At 36.8% G+C, this 18,711-nt stretch overlaps 1 protein-coding gene across 1 annotated transcript in view; it reads left to right on the top strand.

Moving 5' to 3' along the window:
- LOC150081680 (uncharacterized) overlaps positions 1-18,711 on the top strand; it is an 833,960-nt gene that overhangs the window by 197,194 nt on the left and 618,055 nt on the right. Inside the window, exon 12 of the mRNA XM_090380284.1 lies at positions 2,501-2,581. Coding sequence (XP_090236410.1) covers positions 2,501-2,581 — 81 coding nt within the window. The remainder of the gene's footprint in view (positions 1-2,500; positions 2,582-18,711) is intronic.

Genomic DNA, 18,711 nt, shown 5'->3' on the forward strand with positions numbered 1-18,711 from the left:
TATTATTTAACATGAAAGATAAACGTAATGGCATACAAGCAAGAATTTTATAAGAAAGTAGAAAGCTTTTTATGATCTGTGTGTTGTGCATAATTTAAATTTAGTTGTATCTAATGCAGCACATTCTTCAACAAAAACAGAATATTTTTTGGAACATTACAAAGGTTATAGTAGAGTAGATAGGATATTTTAAAAAGGCACTTCAAAATTACTGTGAAATCTCTATCAGTAACAAGATGAAGGAAAGATAAAAGTTGTTGAAGCAGTATGATATCAGCTACAGGATATTCCAAACTGCATTAAATGAAGTCAAGAAACAGATGCAAAATTACAGTCTAAAATACAAGGTTTATTAACAGAAATTACTTCTTTTAAATTTATTATAAGTGTAGTGGTTTGATGTAAAATATTGAGTATTATAAATAAAGTAAGTAAAGCCATGCAAAGAAGTAAAATTAATATGAACACTGAAATTATATTGATAAAGGTGCTCTTAGTGAACTAAATGAATGTAGAACATCAGGATTTAAATTGTGTATGGATAAACATTGCAACTGATGATATATATATATTTTTTTTAATATAAAAAAAATAGTTGTTTCTTAATATAATACTTTTATTACCATCGGTGTTACCAGACTTGCGAGTTTACCTATGAAACTTCATCAGATGAACACTCTATTGATCCAACCAAAAGGTTTGAAACGGAATTTTTTAATATAATTATCGATATAGCTATTGTTAGCTTACAAGAAAGATTTGATCAGATGAATGAAATATCCTCGGCTTTTCATCTTATTCTAAAATCATGAATTTATTTGAAAGTGCAATAGAAACGAAATGCCAACACTTTGAAGGAATTCTCATTGGTGAAGACAGGAGCAGCGACACCGATGCCAAAGTTTTACGTCAAGAAATCCAATCTTTTCAGCATGTTTTAAAAGAAAAAAAAAAAGTTGGTTTGCTTAGAATTATTTACATTTATTGAAAAACAAAACTTTGTTGAAATATATATATCCCATAAGTCGTTGTGAACCATTTCTCTTTAGATATTATTAACATTGCCAATTACAGTTGCTTCTGGAGAGAGAGAAGTTTTCAAGGCTCAAAATGATTAAAATGTATTCACGAGCAACAATTAGCCAAGAAAGAATTAATGGATTGACCATTATGCCAATAGAACAAGATGTACTAAAAGATGTAAAAACATCAGATGTTATAAACAAATTTATATCAAGTAAATATCATAAGGTAATGATGTGAAAACTTTTAAGTTTATATAAATAATGTATTTAATCATTAAAGTTTATATAAATAATGTATTTAATCATTAAAGTTTAAATAAATAATAATGATTTGAATAATTTTTGGTTGTTTCCTTTATTTCTCAATTTTACGAATTCCACCTTTAATTTTTGTGAGGGGGGGGGGCCCCTACAGGAATATTACGCCCAAGGTCGACAGAAGTACAGGTATGGCACTGTGCAGCAGTAGCAAACGTCCTATTCTGAAGACTGTGGTGTTACGTGTTTAGTAGGGATACCTTGTTTGCATTAGTGTAGTCTCTAAAGTGCCGTTGCACTGCCTTTTTTTCAATTGCACTTTCCTTCTTGTCTCCCTTTTTTGATAATTGTTATTTCTTTATTTTTATTCTTCTTCCTCCTCCTTTTTTCTGTTTCATTTGTTTTTCATCTCACTCTCTGTTTCTTTCGTTTTTCCCCACTCACTTCTGTTATTCTTAATTTTCATCTGCCTTTTCTTCTTACAACACCTCTGTTCTTGTCATGGTTAAAGTTATTACAGGTAAAGGACACAGATGATTGTTGAATGCTCCCTAATTTATGTATCACTTATGTGAGTGCAATTTCCTTCTTTTTTTATTTATTTTTTATTTTTTAGTCTTACTTTATGGTCTGCGTATATTAATTTATTTTTAATAAATAGTTTTAGTCAGTGCACATAGCAATGTTTTTATGATGCTGTATGTGCTTCTGTGTAGTTCACCTTTTTTCAGATTCATCCAAATTGTTTTTGCCTTTTATTCTTGTAATGTGAAAGTTCCATCATGTAAATATTTATTCACATATTTTTTCCCATCCTGATTTTAAAGGTATAAAAATTCTTTATAAAAGGACAAATATGCAGTTGAATAAAGTAAAAGTAACCATAAATTTCTATAAGAAGAATAAGCCTATGAAAGTATTCTTATTTTATGTTTATTAATGGCAGGTTTATCATAACCAATAGTCAGAATATAGGGACAGAATTGGCACACTTCAAATCCACATGATAAAGCAATATATGATAATGTTTAATAAGCTCTGCCTTGTTTTATAGAAACCTTTTTTTTTTTGGTCATCCTGTAGTATAAACAGAAAATTTATTTATTTATTACTCTTATTTATGAAGTTTTACTTTTGATTACTAACATTATATTATAAAGTAACCCCTAAAACATTAAACAGACTAATGTTTTTATAAAATATGCATTTATGTTTAGGGTGATACCGGCATACCAGGACCACCAGGGGATCATGGTGATAAAGGAGATAAAGGAGAGCGAGGAAGGAGAGGCAAGAGGGTAAGAGGAATTTTCAGTGTTTTGCCAGTTAAATTTTGGTGCTACGTATATTAACATTGGTATTTATATACACAAATGATGCAAGGAGGAAAGTTATACAACATCATCCAAAAAAAAAAAAAATACAATAAAATATAAAACTAAATAAAAAAAAATTTCCCACATTACCTGTCCATTCCCTCTAATAATTTTGCTAATTCCTCCTTAAAGTTATTCAAAAAAACCACTTACTTTTACAACACCAGATTTTCACCCTCTGGCTGAAAGCAAATTTATTAATGTTTATCCTGCAACCATCCTTCCTCAACTTAAATTTATGTCCCCCTCTCATGCGTGTTTTCTGAGCGAGAGTAAGGATGCCATCAATATTTAGCTAACTCAGTCCATTCAGATCCTTAAATATCTCAAAAGGATCTCTTAGCAAGTACCTTGCTTCCAACACCATATCCTATAATGAGACTTTTAGACCTGTATAGGGTACCAAAGATGTGACCATACCATTGCCTTATACAGTGGAATAGTTACCTCCTTATACCTGCTGGAAAATTTTTTTTTATATTATTGAAAAATCCACTATGAGCTTTCCTAGCAGCCCATCTACACTGCTCAGAGAACTTCACAAATGATGTATCACTGCATGGTTACCCTCAGGTCTTTTTTCATTTTCACAGTTGGTATGTTAGTCTGGATTTACTGCCACCCATATTCATTTGCATTTGCCAGTGTTAAACTTCAATTGCCACCTCTCAGAAATTGTCATTAACCATCCTACCAGCCTTTGTATTACCTGCAAACTTATGCATTAAGCCTGATATGCCTTCATCAGTAAGGAAACATTCTACCATTAATGGCAGAATGTTTCCTTTACATGGGGTTAGTCATCATTTATTACTGTTACTGTTTGATTACCATATGACTTGCAGTGTGTCTATGAACGTTTTATCTGTGTCTTGGACTTGAAGTTAATAATAAATAAATAAGTACCATTAATAACTATTGAAAGCAACAGTGGGCCTAGCATTGAACCTAAGGGACTTATTCATAATATTAGTCCAAGAAGGGCAGTGCCTCGATAACCACTCTCTGTCCTCTCCCACTCAACCATCCTTTTATCCAAAGAATTATCTCACCTCTCATGCCACACTGCTCGAATTTATGCAGCATTCTTTCATGTGGAACAGTATCAAAAAATTGTCTGAAATCTAAGTATATGATGTCAAACTTATTTTTTGCATCTAGTTCCTTTGTAACTACATTTTATAACCGATCTGATTGGTTAGACAAGATCGTTCATTAACAAATACATACTGTGGTGCTATATTACTATTTTTGTCTTCATGGTTGGGCATTACTTCTTTAACCCTTGATTCCATTATTTTCCCACTAACAATAGTGAAGCTTACAGGTCTGTAATTATTCGCCTTCACCCTTTGATTCTCCCCTTGTGACGGGAGACATTTGTACATCAATACACAGCAACCGCCCCTGAATCTAAGGGGAGTTCCATTATCGTTATCTCATAATATGGGAAATCAAACATCCTTCTCCTGAATAACAGATAACCAAGTAGAATAGAAATTTTGAAATGTTGACTGAAAATACAGCACCTGTTTCTTTTTTGATGACCCTATTAACAGCATTATCAAACAGTCCCAGCTGAAATACTAACAGCTGTAACTGCTGCCATTCTATAATATCAACTAATAAATTGACAGTACATAAATTCTTTGTGAAATGAAAACTGCAACCATTAATGCCCTACTACCATCAATCTTATTAATGACTTACAAATGACTTAAAGTAAAAGCACACTATATCAAGAGGAAAGCTAAATATGACTCCTGGATTTTCCATCCTCAATTAATATTGATGGAAAGCTAAAAAAAGCTCCTGGATTAAATTGTCTTCTTCAATTAATAAAAATATTGATGTCAAAATGATATGAAGAAAAATAAAACAGTTAAATAGTAAAGTTCCTCTTATATTACCTGCCTTTTACCATATACCCTCTTTACATTACCTGAATTGCATGTATCTATAACTACCTCAAAGTGCAATGCAACTGGCCCTGATTGAAGTTTACTTATATAACGCTCCCACATCTCAATCAGAAATCATTATCCTCACTACTAACTGTTTTTAATTTGATCTCCTTAGAACATACATTTTCCATTTCTGTGATTCATTCTTATGTACCAGCAACCCCCAAAAACAAAAAAAGATCATTCTGTTCCTCATATGTATAGACCAATTTCTCTTACCAGATGTCTGAGCAAAAATTAAAAAATGCATATGGTCACTATTCTTCGTGGATTAATATTATCAGTGGGGGCCCACAGGGCTCACACTTAAATTCCTTACTATTTTAATAGCTATAAATGATACTGATGTATGTAGGAATTTCAGATTTATTTTCTACGAGTCCGTTGTCTTTCAAGTTTGCTGATGCTACTGAAAGAAAACAAAAATCAATTATTTGGATCAGGTGAAATATAACAGCTGAGGTATAACACTGGAAAATTCAAGGTACTGCATTTCAGTAGCACTAATCCCAGAATAGTATTGGTATCAGCACATCTATCCTGCAACTATTCTTTTTATAAATTTGTGTCCCCTTGTGGGTTTCTTCTGTTAAAGAGTAAAAGATGCCTGAAAAAAGTGTGGATGGCATCAGAATTTAACTCATTCAACCCATTTAAAGTCTTAAATCAGATCTGCCTGCAGGTGTCTAGTTTCCAAATGCTGCAGTTTACAGAACTCGGGTCTTTTCTCATTAAGAGTACCCTTTTGTCTTCCTAATGTTCTTCTTTCTATTGTTGCTCTTCTCTGCACTCATTCCAACAGATCAACATCCTTCCTAAAATGAGGCTTCTAAACCTATATGCAGTACTCAAGGTATGGCATACCCATTGCCTTCTAGAACAGGACAATCTTCACTTTGTTGTTGCTGGCAAAATTCTTGTATATCATTGACAAAATCCCATGAGCTGCCTTAGAAGCCTGTCTGCACTACTCAGAGAACTCATGTCAGACTGTACAATGCCCCTAGGCAGGGCTTTTTTTTTTTGTAAAATATAAACTTCTGGAATTCCAAGGAAGTCCCCCAAGGAAGGGGTAGGTGGGAAGGGCCCCAGTCAATTTTTTTTGAAAATCATGGTGCCAATGTCCTTAGTAATAATAAATAATGTGCATTTTAAGATAAATACTTTTTTAAATTTGAATATATGATTTTTTTTTCTTTTTTAAACTCATGTGATACCATTCCAGCAGAAAAAAAAGCCCTGCCCTGAGTATTTCTCCATTAACATCCATTTGGTATGCTATTCTGGAATTATTGCTACCAAAGTGTCAATTGCCATTTTTCAGCCAATTTGCCAAATTTATCCCTGATTACTGTCAATAGTCAACCTATTCACTTTGTATTGCCGACCGGGCTAGCCAGGTAGGTAAAGTGCCTACCTGGCAACCCAAAGGTTGCGGGTTCGATTCCCGCCTCGGGCTTGGATCACAGTAAAATGCAAAAACTTGGGGAGGTGCATTATGGCCATAGAAGCTGATGCGCCAACAACTAACAAGGAAAAAAAAAACTTTGTATGTTCAGCAGACATAGACATTAAACTTGATATGCTTTCATTAATATACTTTATGAAAAAGGAAAACATTAAGGAGGCCGATACTGAACCCTTGTGAACTTCCCTAACAGCCTTAATCGATGAAGAGTTGTTAATAATAACTGCTCTTGGTCTTCTGCCACTCATCCATCCCTTTATCCATAGCAGCAATTTGTCCCTAATGGCACACTGTTCCAATTTTTTACAGTTATTTCATGTAGAACAGTATCAAAAAACCATACTGAAATCTACATAATACTTAGCATTTAGGTGGCATCAGACTCAAAGTAGTTGATAATGACAAAGACCAGGGTAATTACACAGTCTGAGATGAAGTTCTCTGAGCAGTGTAAACAAGCTCAGAGGTGCATTCCTAGATTGGTTAAGGGTAAAAAGGAGGACACAAAGTAGTTACATACACCTGCAAAAATGAAGCAAATCCTTAGCATACAGTAGTGACATTCTATTCGAGCTATGTGGATCACAGATTTATACCATTATGATTGAGAAACCCTCATTTTGGTAACTCATATTTATGTGTTATTTTGGATTCTTATTTCTGCATTAAGTTCTTGCTTTCCTAAAGAAATATACTCAGTTTTTAAATACTTGTATACAGGTAACTCTCGTATAACACTGTAGTTTGGTTCCTACAAAATCTCATGTAATGCGAAACCATGTTATACAGAACTAAGAACCAGTACAAAAGTGTGGGGGGGAGGGGGGTTATGTTCCAAAAGCTAACAAAAATACACTATTTTTTTTATAACTATCGTAAACTTAATATTTATTTTTATTTTTTAACTATTATTTTTATAATAGTAGTAACTTAAATAGTAATAACTGAACAAACATCTTACCTTACAAACTGTAATACAAACTCAGATAATGTACGTTCATTTAATTTTCTTCCTCTTCATTGCTGCTAAGCACAATTTCTTCTGCAGCATCTAGATTTCGTGTACCTTCTGCTCGCTTTAAAAATCACGATCTGCATGCTTCGAAGTCACAATTTTTTATTGTTTCAAATAGGCACGAGTTCGATAGCACAGAACCTAACCCAGGGATCTCCCAACAAAATACAGCAGACTCCACTTTAAAGATATAAAGCACAAATTTAACTTTATTACCTTACCAATTAACAAAGTTTCAATTAGCAAAATAAAAATAAATTTACACTTACATACATAGTTTAATTAATATGTACTGTAATATGTACATACTAACTAATTGCTATTTGTATATTTCTGTTCACTGACTTTTTTTTTTTTTGTGGTTTTAAAATTTAAAACAGTAAAAATGATAAGCAATTAATAACAAAGAACCTGACATGTACAAGTTGCAATAAACATGATATGCATTAGTGAGATACAGAGTAATGAGCTTCTGAAAATTTATTTGTTTTTTATATGATTGAATATTTCAAGGAAGGGGAAACACATTTCACCATAATAATGTGAAAACCACAGAATTCCAGCTATTGGTAGTATAGCAAATACAAGAAAATCGAGTTTACTACCCGTTTATAATTGATTACACTAACAGAAAAGACCAATAAACCAGAAACTGCGAATTGTTTTTATTTTTTTATGGTAGTAACCTCCAGAAATGTGCTTTAGAAAAATATCACAAAGGCGATAATGACTAGCGAGTCAACAGCAGGGATTCAAAAAAAGGAATGGAAATGTTGAAAATTACATCTAATATAATAGAAGGATTTCCTGCAATTCTCGAACCGTGTTAGAGTGAAACCGTGTTATATAAGCACCATGTTGTACAAGGATTTCCACAATTTATCTATCGTGTTAGAGCAAAACCGTGTTGTAGAAGTACCATATTATCGGGAGTTGCCTGTGTATACTTCTTTAACCTTTTCAGTAGTATGCAGATTTATGGTTTTCGTGTCTGTGCTCAAAGTATAGACATTGAAACAATGAAGTTACTTACATTTTGAAGGTTATGTCAAACATCATTCCTTTATCGTATGAATTTTCTTGAAATTTTGTTAGTACATGCTGCTGCTGTCTCTTATCTGTATTTCCAACTAATTGTAGACACAGTTTATAATAGGTGGCAGACATTAAAATAGCTTCGGCAGTCGGAAAAAGACTGCTTCTGTTGATTTCATTTATCCAATCTGGGCATGCAAATGCTTAAATTTAAGAATTTTTATGGAATTCTGATTGATAAATATCCGTAATTTGATAAAACCAAATCAAGCAATATGTAAATAGATGTAGAGGATATTGTGGAATCAAAAAAATAATGAGATATTCACAGAATATTTTAAATTCTGATTTGATTTTGAACAATAATTTTGCTGTAGTGTGTGCAGTAATGTCTAAACAAGAACATATTGATGTTTTAAAGCATTAAAACATCAGTATCTTCATATAAGACATTGAAGTCAAGGTCATCACTAGATACTGTCTAATTTAAGAGACAAGAGGTTGATTGGATACTTGGAATTTTATGTTAATTTTAATTTTAAACAAAAGACAATCATATAAATGTATAACAAAATAATGTGTAGAATAGATTCTGATCCCATTTTGATCTTGGTCTATAATATAAATATATTATATGCATTCACCCTCATTTTCCCCCTACTTCATTAATTTGTCTACTTCTTAAATAGATTGTGTATGCCGGTAGCCTTGAGTTCATTTTTATGGTGGTAGGACTATGTAAGGTTTTTATGTTTAAAAAATTTCAAAATTCCACAAAGAAAAATTACCCAAGCACTTCTGGCAAAATCACTGCAAAGGGTTATCTGCTACCACTTGTTTTATGGTTTTGCCAAACCTATTTCACTATGCAAGAGATGGTGTCAGAAAGTATTGTCACATCTTTCATACTAGTAAAGTAGATTTTGCAAAGCATTACAGAGTGGGAGTAGATAAAACACCTGTACTGATTTCAGTAGCAGTTAGAATATGTTGTAGTGTATATTAGAAGCAGTTAGACTTCTGAATATCAGTTAGAATATGTTACAATGTCTCAAAGTGGTTCTTTTATAAGGTGCCATATCAGTCTATTCAAATTGACTGTATGCTACTCCATCCTATATCACATTCCAAAGTTAAGCAAACTCAGGGATGAAATAATGAGGATGATATAACAGTCAAGAATTATCCACTATGATAAAACTACTTCAAAGATTGCCATTCTCTATTGGCAATCTTTGAAGTGATTTATTTCATTTGGTTCTGTGGTAGAGATTCAACTGACATGTTCATTGGCATTTTGTTGGATGTGTCAGTTGCGTCTCTACCACAGAACCAAACATAACAAACCACATCAAGGATTCAGAGTCCATTTCACATTATTCATAGCAAAGAGTTCTATGCCGAACTCTGTTCAGATTAGTAAGTCAAATATCGAATTTAGGAATATTTAAAGAATTCTGCCTATTAACTGTACTATCTTAACACTTGAGTCTAGTTTTTGTTGTGTTGTTGTTATTTGGTTTTTAGGAGCATTAGCAACTAAGGCCATATTGCTCCAGGGATATGCGGTGGTCATTCCCTGACCTTTCTGCATCCTCCGTATTTGGTGGCTTATGGGCTCGAACCCCGGTCTAATCAAGAAGCATGTGCTACACACTGCTGCTCCTGCCCACCTGGCTATGGAGGCACCTACTTGAGTCTAGAGGAAAAGAGATGGAAGAATGTAGGCTGCTTCTTGTTGTTTTGACTAAGAATATTGGTTGTATTGCCTAGAACTGCCATCACCATGGCTTACATTAATATCTAGAACAGTTACATATTACTCACACTCTGACATTTTTATTCAAATGGATCCTGCAAGATATTGCGGAATTACTTAGCAAGTACAGGTCACTGTTGAAAAAAAGCCGTGAATTAGGGTTGAATTTGAAAGTGTCTGCAATTCTGCCCAGACACGATAGGAGGGAGTATATGATGAGAGCCTTGTCGATCAATTCGTCCCTGCAGGGATTGTGCAAGGCTCAAGGGGTAGAATTTTTTTCAGCCTGGACTGTACTTGTTAACAGGAGAGATTGCTTCTACAGGGATGGGATACACTTAAATAGAAAGGGTGCAAGAATTTTTGCTGATGCTGTTGAGGCAGTGTTAGGTGGGTCGGAAAACTGCTAGTTGGGGGGGATACAAGGACTAATAGATTAACAGTAGCCACTGGCAGAGGTGGAAGTGATTCTTGCACTGCTTCTATTGAAATGAGCAGAAGCCTGAAAAACAAGATGCAGGATATTTCAGACACTGCTGGGAGTCATTGCGGTACAAGTAAACACATAGGTTGTGTTAGGGTAGCTAAGAATAGAAACAGGTGTATGTATACCTGCGTGTACACCAATGCTAGGAGTTTGGTAAATAAATTTGATGAATTTGAGGTATTGCTCAAAACATCAAAGGCAGATATTGTTGGGATATCAGAGACGTGGTGTCACACAGATATAAGTAATGCGGAACTGGAATTTGGGGAATACAATGTGTATAGAAAGGATAGACAGGACAGGAGGGGAGGAGGGGTTATGCTATTAATTAAGAAACACATAAAGTCCAAGGAAGTGAAGCCAGTCGACATCGATGGACAGGGCAGTGTCGAGTCAGTTTGGTGTGACATAAGCATAGGGAAATCAAAATTGAGAGTAGGAGTGTGCTATAGGAATATGACTCTGATGAGTATAATAAGATATTGTACAGGGAAATAGAGTGGGCCAGTAAATCAGAGAGTCTTATAATGGGGGATTTTAATTTCCCAGATATTGACTGGTATTTGTGGGTTGGTCACTCGCACACTAGCAAGGCTTTTGTGGATTTATTGGATGATTGTTTTCTACATCAGCATGTTCGTGAGGCAACAAGAGGGAGCAATACTCTTGATCTGATTATCAGTAGTGATTCTTCATGCATTAAGAATCTGCAGATAAATGAACCACTAGGTGGCAGTGAACACAGTGTGTTGAAGTGGGATTTACTCAAGGAGGTAACTACCATCAGAGGTAAAGGGAAGGGTTTTTGTTTTCATAAAGGCGACTATGATGGTCTGAGACAGTATTTAAATTCTATACAGTAGGACCAACTGATGATGTTACCAACAGCAAACTCAAAATGGGAAGCATTCAAGGAACTAATCGTGGAGGCTACCAGGCTTTACATACCAACTAAGAAATATTGTTCAAGGTTTAGGCCTAAATGGTTGTCAGATGAACTAATGAGACATGTGGCAGAGAAGAAAAATGCATGGGATACATACAAATTAATGGGTGACATGGAAGCCTATGATAGATATAAGTTGGTCTGTAACCAAGTCACAAAGGAGATTAGGCAGGCAAAGGCAGACTACGAAAAATCCTTGGCAAAGGATGCAAAGAAAAACAGAAAAGAGTTCTTTACATATTTAAACTCAAGAAGGAAAGGGATGAATCAGATTGGTCCACTGGATATTGATGGTTCAACAGTTGAGGATCCAGCTCAGGTGGCTAACAATCTAAACGAGTATTTTGCATCTACATTCACGCATGAGGAGTTATTCAGGAAGGAGAATGATGTAGGTAAAGTAAACATTGGCAGTGAGCTGGATGATTTTGTAATAACTGAGAGGAAAGTGGAGGAGAAATTGTTGAGGATAAACATAAAAAAGGCACCTGGGGTGGATGGGATCTATCCAGTTATATTAAAGGAGGCAGCAAAGGAAGTAAGCAAACCCCTAGCCATAATTATGAGAGCTTCTTTGGACTCGGGGGAGGTACCCATAGACTGGAGATGTGCAAATGTAACCCCAATTCACAAAGGAGGATCAAAGGCTGACACAAGTAATTATAGACCTGTTAGTTTAACTTCTGTTCCAGGTAAATTAATGGAGGTACTGGTTAAAGAAGCACTGCAGGATCATCTAGACAAGAATTCAGTGATAGCTCAGACGCAGCATGGTTTTGTTAAGGGCAGGTCTTGCCTGACCAATTTGATTGGATACTATGATGTAGTCACAAAAGAACTGGATGCAGGGAAAAACTTTGATATTATATATTTGGATCTTAGAAAGGCTTTTGATACTGTTGCACATGGAAGACTGTTGCACAAATTGGAGCAGTGTGACATTGGAGGCAAATTGCTGCTATGGATAAGGGGATGGTTGAGTGGCAGAAGACAGAGAGTGGTAATCAATGGACACTGCTCAACGTGGACTAATGTTATTAGTGGAGTTGTTCAGGGTTCAGTGTTGGGTCCGTTGTTGTTTTCGGTGTTTATGAATGATATTGATGATGGGATATCAAGTTTAATGTCCAAGTTTGCAGATGATATAAAGGTTGGCAGGGTTGTTAAGGACACTACTGACGCTATGCTGCTGCAACAGGATCTGGAAAGGTTGAACAGATGGGCTGAGAGGTGGCAAATGAAGTTTAACATTGACAAATGTAAAGTACTACATATGGGAAACAGTAACCCCAGAGCAACGTATCAACTCTGCGGTACTACACTGACAGTGGTGGAGAATGAAAAGGACCTGGGGATAATTGTGCAGGCAGATATGAAGTTCTCTGAGCAGTGCAGACGAGCTACAAGAGTAGCTCATGGTGTCTTGTCAATGATATACAGGAATTTTTCTAGCAGGGATAAGGAGGTGATTATGTATAAGGCAATGGTTAGGCCACATCTTGAGTACTGTATACAGGTCTGGAGGCCTCATTTCAAGAAGGATGTAGAGCTGCTGGAACGGGTACAGAGAAGGGCAACAAGATTAGTGAATGGAAGAAAGGCTTAAGTTTTGCAAATTACAGAGTCTGGGGACTAGGCACCGGCGAGGTGATCTGATAGAGGTGTATAAGGCTTTGAATGGTTTGAGCATGCTCAATGCCGATGGGATTCTTCATCTTGCTCAGAATAATCAGCTCAGAGGGCATAAATTCAAATTGAGGAAGGACGGATGTCGGATAGATGTGCAGAAATTTGCCTTTGGCCAGCAGGTGTTTGGTTGGTGGAACCGACTTCCATCACTTGTTGTTGAAGTTGATAGCCTAAACAAATTTAAAGCTCAACTGGACAGGTATTTCGAACGAACGGAGGGGTGAAATGGGAGTGGTGTGTGTTTTGCTGTACAGGTAGTTGTATGCTTATGAATTAACAAAGAAATTGATACAGGGGATCCTCGTTATCCGAGGATAATTGGTTCCAGAAAATTCCACTTGAAACGAATCTACTTAAAATGGGGACCAATTTTTGGAATGTTTATTATTTAAATAAAACTAAATGCAACTAGGCATAATATTTTACGAGTTTAAGATTTGATATCTATATAATATCAGTGTAGATACACCATAGAGAACTCTTAAAGAAAAACTATGATGGTAGTGTGAAAAGCATCATTTCATCTGTATCTCATAATGTGCTCCCTTCACAACGAGTTTTCCAAGTATTGCACTGCCTCAAATAAGTAATGCTTCACTAATAGAGAAGACTATTGTTACTTATTCTTGGTGGGGCCACCACCAAGCACCTTCAAAGTTAGTTGGCTTTTCGTCGGTGGGTGGGCAAGTACCCTGGTATTGCAAGTTAAGCATTACTTATTCTAGGTAGTGCAATACATGGGAAACTCGTGAAGGATGAGTAGATATGGGCATCTACACCAATATTATATAGTAATATTTATTATGTATCATGTCATAGTATTTAGTTATGACTTTAACTTTGCGCTTAACATTTGTTGCATGATCATGAAGAAGAAGATCGTTGTCACAAAAAATATTCAAGTATTTGAAGCTACTAGGCTTTACATACCAACTAAGAAATATTGTTCAAGGTTTAGGCCAAAATGGATGTCAGATGAACTAATGAGGCATATGGCAGAGAAGAAAAATGCATGGGATACTTACAAATTAACACATGACACAGAAGCCTATGATAGATACAAGTTGATATGCAACCAAGTTACAAAGGAGGTTAGGCAGGCGAAGGCAGATTACGAGAAATCCTTGGCAAGGGATGCAAAGAAAAACAGCAAAGAGTTCTTTACTTATGTAAACTCTAGAAGGAAGGGGATGAATCAGATTGGTCCACTTGATATTGATGGGTCAACTGTTGATGATCCTGCTCAGGTAGCTAACAAACTAAATGAATATTTTGCATCGACATTCACACATGAGGAGTTATTCAGCAAGGGGAATGCCAGAGGTGTATTCAACTCTAGCAGTAAGCTACAGAATCTTGAAATAACTGGGAGTAAAGTGGAGGAGAAACTGTTGAAGATAAACACAAGAAAAGCACCCGGGGTGGATGGGATCTATCCAGTTATATTAAAGGAGGCAGCAAAGGAAGTAAGCAAACCCTTAGCCATAATTATGAGAGCTTCCTTGGACTCAGGGGAGGTACCCATAGACTGGAAATGTGCAAATGTGACCCCAATTCACAAAGGAGGATCAAAGGCTGACACAAGTAATTATAGACCTGTGAGCTTAACTTCTGTTCCGGGAAAATTAATGGAGGCACTGGTTAAAGAAGCACTGCTGGATCATTTAGACAAGACTTCAGTTATAGCTCAGACACAGCATGGTTTTGTTAAGGGGAAGTCTTGCCTGACCAACTTGATTGGATACTATGATGCAGTCACAAAAGAACTGGATGCAGGGAATAACTTTGATATTATATACTTGGATCTTAGAAAGGCTTTTGATACTGTTGCACATGGAAGACTGCTACACAAATTGGAGCAGTGTGACATTGGAGGCAAATTGCTGCTATGGATAAAGGGGTGGTTGAGGGGGAGAAGACAGAGAGTGGTAATCAATGGACACTGCTCATCGTGGACTAATGTTATTAGTGGAGTCCCTCAGGGCTCAGTGTTGGGTCCATTATTGTTTTCTGTATTTATAAATGATATTGATGATGGTATATCAAGCTTAATGTCCAAGTTTTCAGATGATACAAAGGTTGGCAGGGTTGTCAAGGACACTACTGACACTATGCTGCTGCAACAGGATCTGGAAAGGTTGAGCAGATGGGCTGAGAGGTGGCAAATGAAGTTTAACATTGACAAATGTAAAGTACTACATATGGGAAAAAGCAACCCCAGAGCAACGTATCAACTCTGTGGTACTACACTGACAGTGGTAGAGAATGAAAGGGACTTGGGGGTGATTGTGCAGGCAGATATGAAGTTCTCTGAGCAGTGCAGATGGGCTGCAAGAGTAGCTCATGGAGTATTGTCAATGATATACAGGAATTTTTCCAGCAGGGATAAGGAGGTGATTATTCCATTGTATAAGGCAATGGTCAGGCCACACCTAGAGTACTGTATACAGGTCTGGAGGCCTCATTTCAAGAAGGATGTAGAGCTGCTGGAACGAGTACAGAGAAGGGCAACAAGATTAGTGAATGGAACAAAGGGGTGCTCTTACGAAGAAAGGCTTAAGTTTTGCAAATTACAGTGTCTGGAGACTAGGCACCAGCGAGGTGATCTGATAGAGGTGTATAAAGCCTTGAATGGTTTAAGCATGCTCAGTGCTGATGGGATTCTTCCTCTAGCTCAGAAAAATCACCTGAGAGGGCATAAATTCAAATTGAGGAAAGACAGATGTAGGATAGACGTGCGGAAATTTGCCTTTAGCCAGCGGGTGGTTGGTTGGTGGAACAGACTGCCATCCCTTGTGGTGGAGGTTGATAGCCTAAATAAGTTTAAGGCTCAGCTGGACAGGTATTTTGAACGAACAGAGGGGTGAAGTGGAAGTGGGTTTTTTTTTTTTGGCTGATGCTGCATAAGCTTGCTTTCTTGCATCAAATGCCTCTACTAATGCTAATGCTAATGCTAAAGTGCTTGGTCAATTTTCTCAAAAAAGAAAAAGCTTTAATTCTTGAATTTTCAAATCTTCATAACTGCTGGGACTTGGATACTGAATACTCAGATACTGAGGACCGCCTGTATATGAAAATAGGATCACTGGATAATTAACAACAGGTAAACTAAAACTAACTACTTATGACACACAACCAGTTGTATCAACAAGCTCAAGCAGATCATTCAGAATATAACAAGAGGTATGAGCATGATAGACTCCATGGCAGTATATCCTCGTTTGTAGTCATCTGCTTTAGCAGAACAGTTTTATAGACCTAACCAGAATCTAAACACCTAACAGTCCTCACAAGATTCTTATGGCACATCTTTGGGGTAAGTGAGAAACACGGAATTGCAAAAACATTCCTATTTGATTATTAGTAGTGGCAAATGATGCAAGAAAGCATGCATATAAAGTATCAGCAAAAAAAAAAAAAAAAAAAACCCCTTCCCACATCACCTGTCTAACCCTCCAATAATTTGTCTAGTTCTTTCTTGAATTTATTCAAATGCCCGCTTCCACAACAGTAGATGGAAGTTTATTCCAAAAATCAACAACCCGCTGGCTGAAGACAAACTTCTGCATGCCTATCTTACAACCATCCGTCCTCAATTTGAATGTATGCCCCCTCACATGAGTACTCTGAGCAAGAGCATTAGCATTAGTAGAGGCATACGATGCAAAAAGTAAGCTTATGCAGCATCAGCCAGGAAAAAAAAAAAAACCCTCCCATTTCACCCCTCCATTCGTTCCAAATGCCTGTCCAGCTCAGCCTTAAATTTATTTAGGCTATTAGCTTCCACAACAAAAGATGGAAGCCTGTTCCACCAATCAACTACCTGCTTGTAGTTGATTGGTGGAATCTATTCTACAACTATCTTTCCTCAGTTTGAAACTGTGTCCCATCAGGTTCTTAGTCTGAGCAAGAGGAAGAATCCCATCCCATCAGCATTCAGTTTGCTTAACCCAATCAAAGCCTTATACATCTCAATCAGGTCACCTCGCAGGTGCCTACTCTCCAGGAACTGCAATTTGCAGAACCAAAGCCTTTCTTGGTAAGAGCACCCCTTTGTTCCCCTCACCAATCTTGTTGCCCTTCTTTGTACTCGTTCTAGCAACTCTACATCCTTCCTAAAATGAGGCCTCCAGACCTGTACATAGAACTCTAGGTGTGGCCTGACCATTGCCTTGTATAATGGGATAATCACCTCCCTGCCCCTGCTAGCAAAATTCCTATATATCATTGACAAAACTCCATGACCTGCCCTGGCAGCCTGTCTGCACTGCTCAGCGAACTTCATATTTGACTGCACAATTACCCCCAGGTCTTTTTCACTTTCCACTTCCCTGAGTGTAGTACCACACAGTTGGTACATTTCTCTTAGGTTATTGCTACCCACATGCAGTAATTTGCATTTGTCAATGTTAAACTTCATTTGCCGCTTCTCAGCCCATTTTCCCAACTTATCTAGATCCAGTTGGAGTATCATGCTGTCTTTACTGTCATTAACAACCCTTCCAACCTTTGTATCATCTGCAGACTTGAACATTAAACCTGATATACCTTCATTAATATCATTGATAAATATACAAAACAACAATGGGGTCAACACCAAACCCTTGGGAACTCCACTAATAACATTTTTCCACAAAGAGCAGTGTCCATTGATTTCCACTCTGTCTCTCCCACTCAACCATCCCTTTATCTATTGTAGTAACTTACCCTTAATGCCATACCTATCCAATTTGCTAGCAGGGAAAAGGAAGTGATTATCCCTCTGTATAAGGCAATGGTCAGGCCACGGCTTGAGTACTGCATACAGGTCTGGAGGCCACATTTTAGGAAGGATGTAGATTTACTTGAGCGTGTACAGAGAAGGGCAACAAGATTGGTGAGGGGAATGAAGGGATCCTCTTACCAAGAGAGGCTTAAGTTCTGCAAATTGCAGTGGCTGGAGACTAGGCACCTGCGTGGTGATCTGATTGAGGTATATAAGGCCTTGAATGGGTTGAGCACGCTGAATTCTGATGGGATCCTTCCACTTGTTCAGATTATGAATCTAAGGGGGCATAAATTCAAATTAAGAAAAGACAGATGTAGAATAGACGTGCGGAAATTTTCCTTTAGCCAGCGGGTGGTTAATTGCTGGAACAAACTTCCATCTGTCATTGTGGAAGTTGATAGGTTGAATAAATTTAAGGAGGAACTGGACAGGCATTTGGAGGGAATGGTGTGATTTTTTTTTTTTTTTTTTTTTTTTTTTTTTTGGCTGATACTGCATAAGCTCATACATTTGCTTTCTTGCTTCACATGCCACTACTACTACTACAGTCTTCCATGTGCAACAGTATCAAAAGCCTTCCTGAAATCCAAGTATATGATATCAAAATTATTTTTGGCATTCAGTTCCTTTGTGATCACATCATAGTATCCGATCAAATTGGTCAGACAAGACTTCCTCCTAACAAACCCATGCTGTGTCTTGACTATTACTGCAGTCGTGTTTAGATGATCCTGCAATGCTTCTTTAACAAGTGATTCCATTATTCTCAGAACATAAGTTAAACTAACAGGTCTGTAGTTACTTTTGTCACCTTTGGAACTCCAGCCCTTCATGAATTGGTGATATATTTGCACACCTCCAGTCCATGGGGACCTCCCCTGAGTGCAAGGAGGTGCTAATAATTATGGCTAAGGGTTTGCT

The sequence above is a fragment of the Mastigoproctus giganteus genome, chromosome 8 (genome assembly GCF_048544385.1).
Source record: "Mastigoproctus giganteus isolate SK-2022 chromosome 8, ASM4854438v1, whole genome shotgun sequence".
NCBI classification, from domain to species: Eukaryota; Metazoa; Arthropoda; class Arachnida; order Uropygi; family Thelyphonidae; genus Mastigoproctus; species Mastigoproctus giganteus.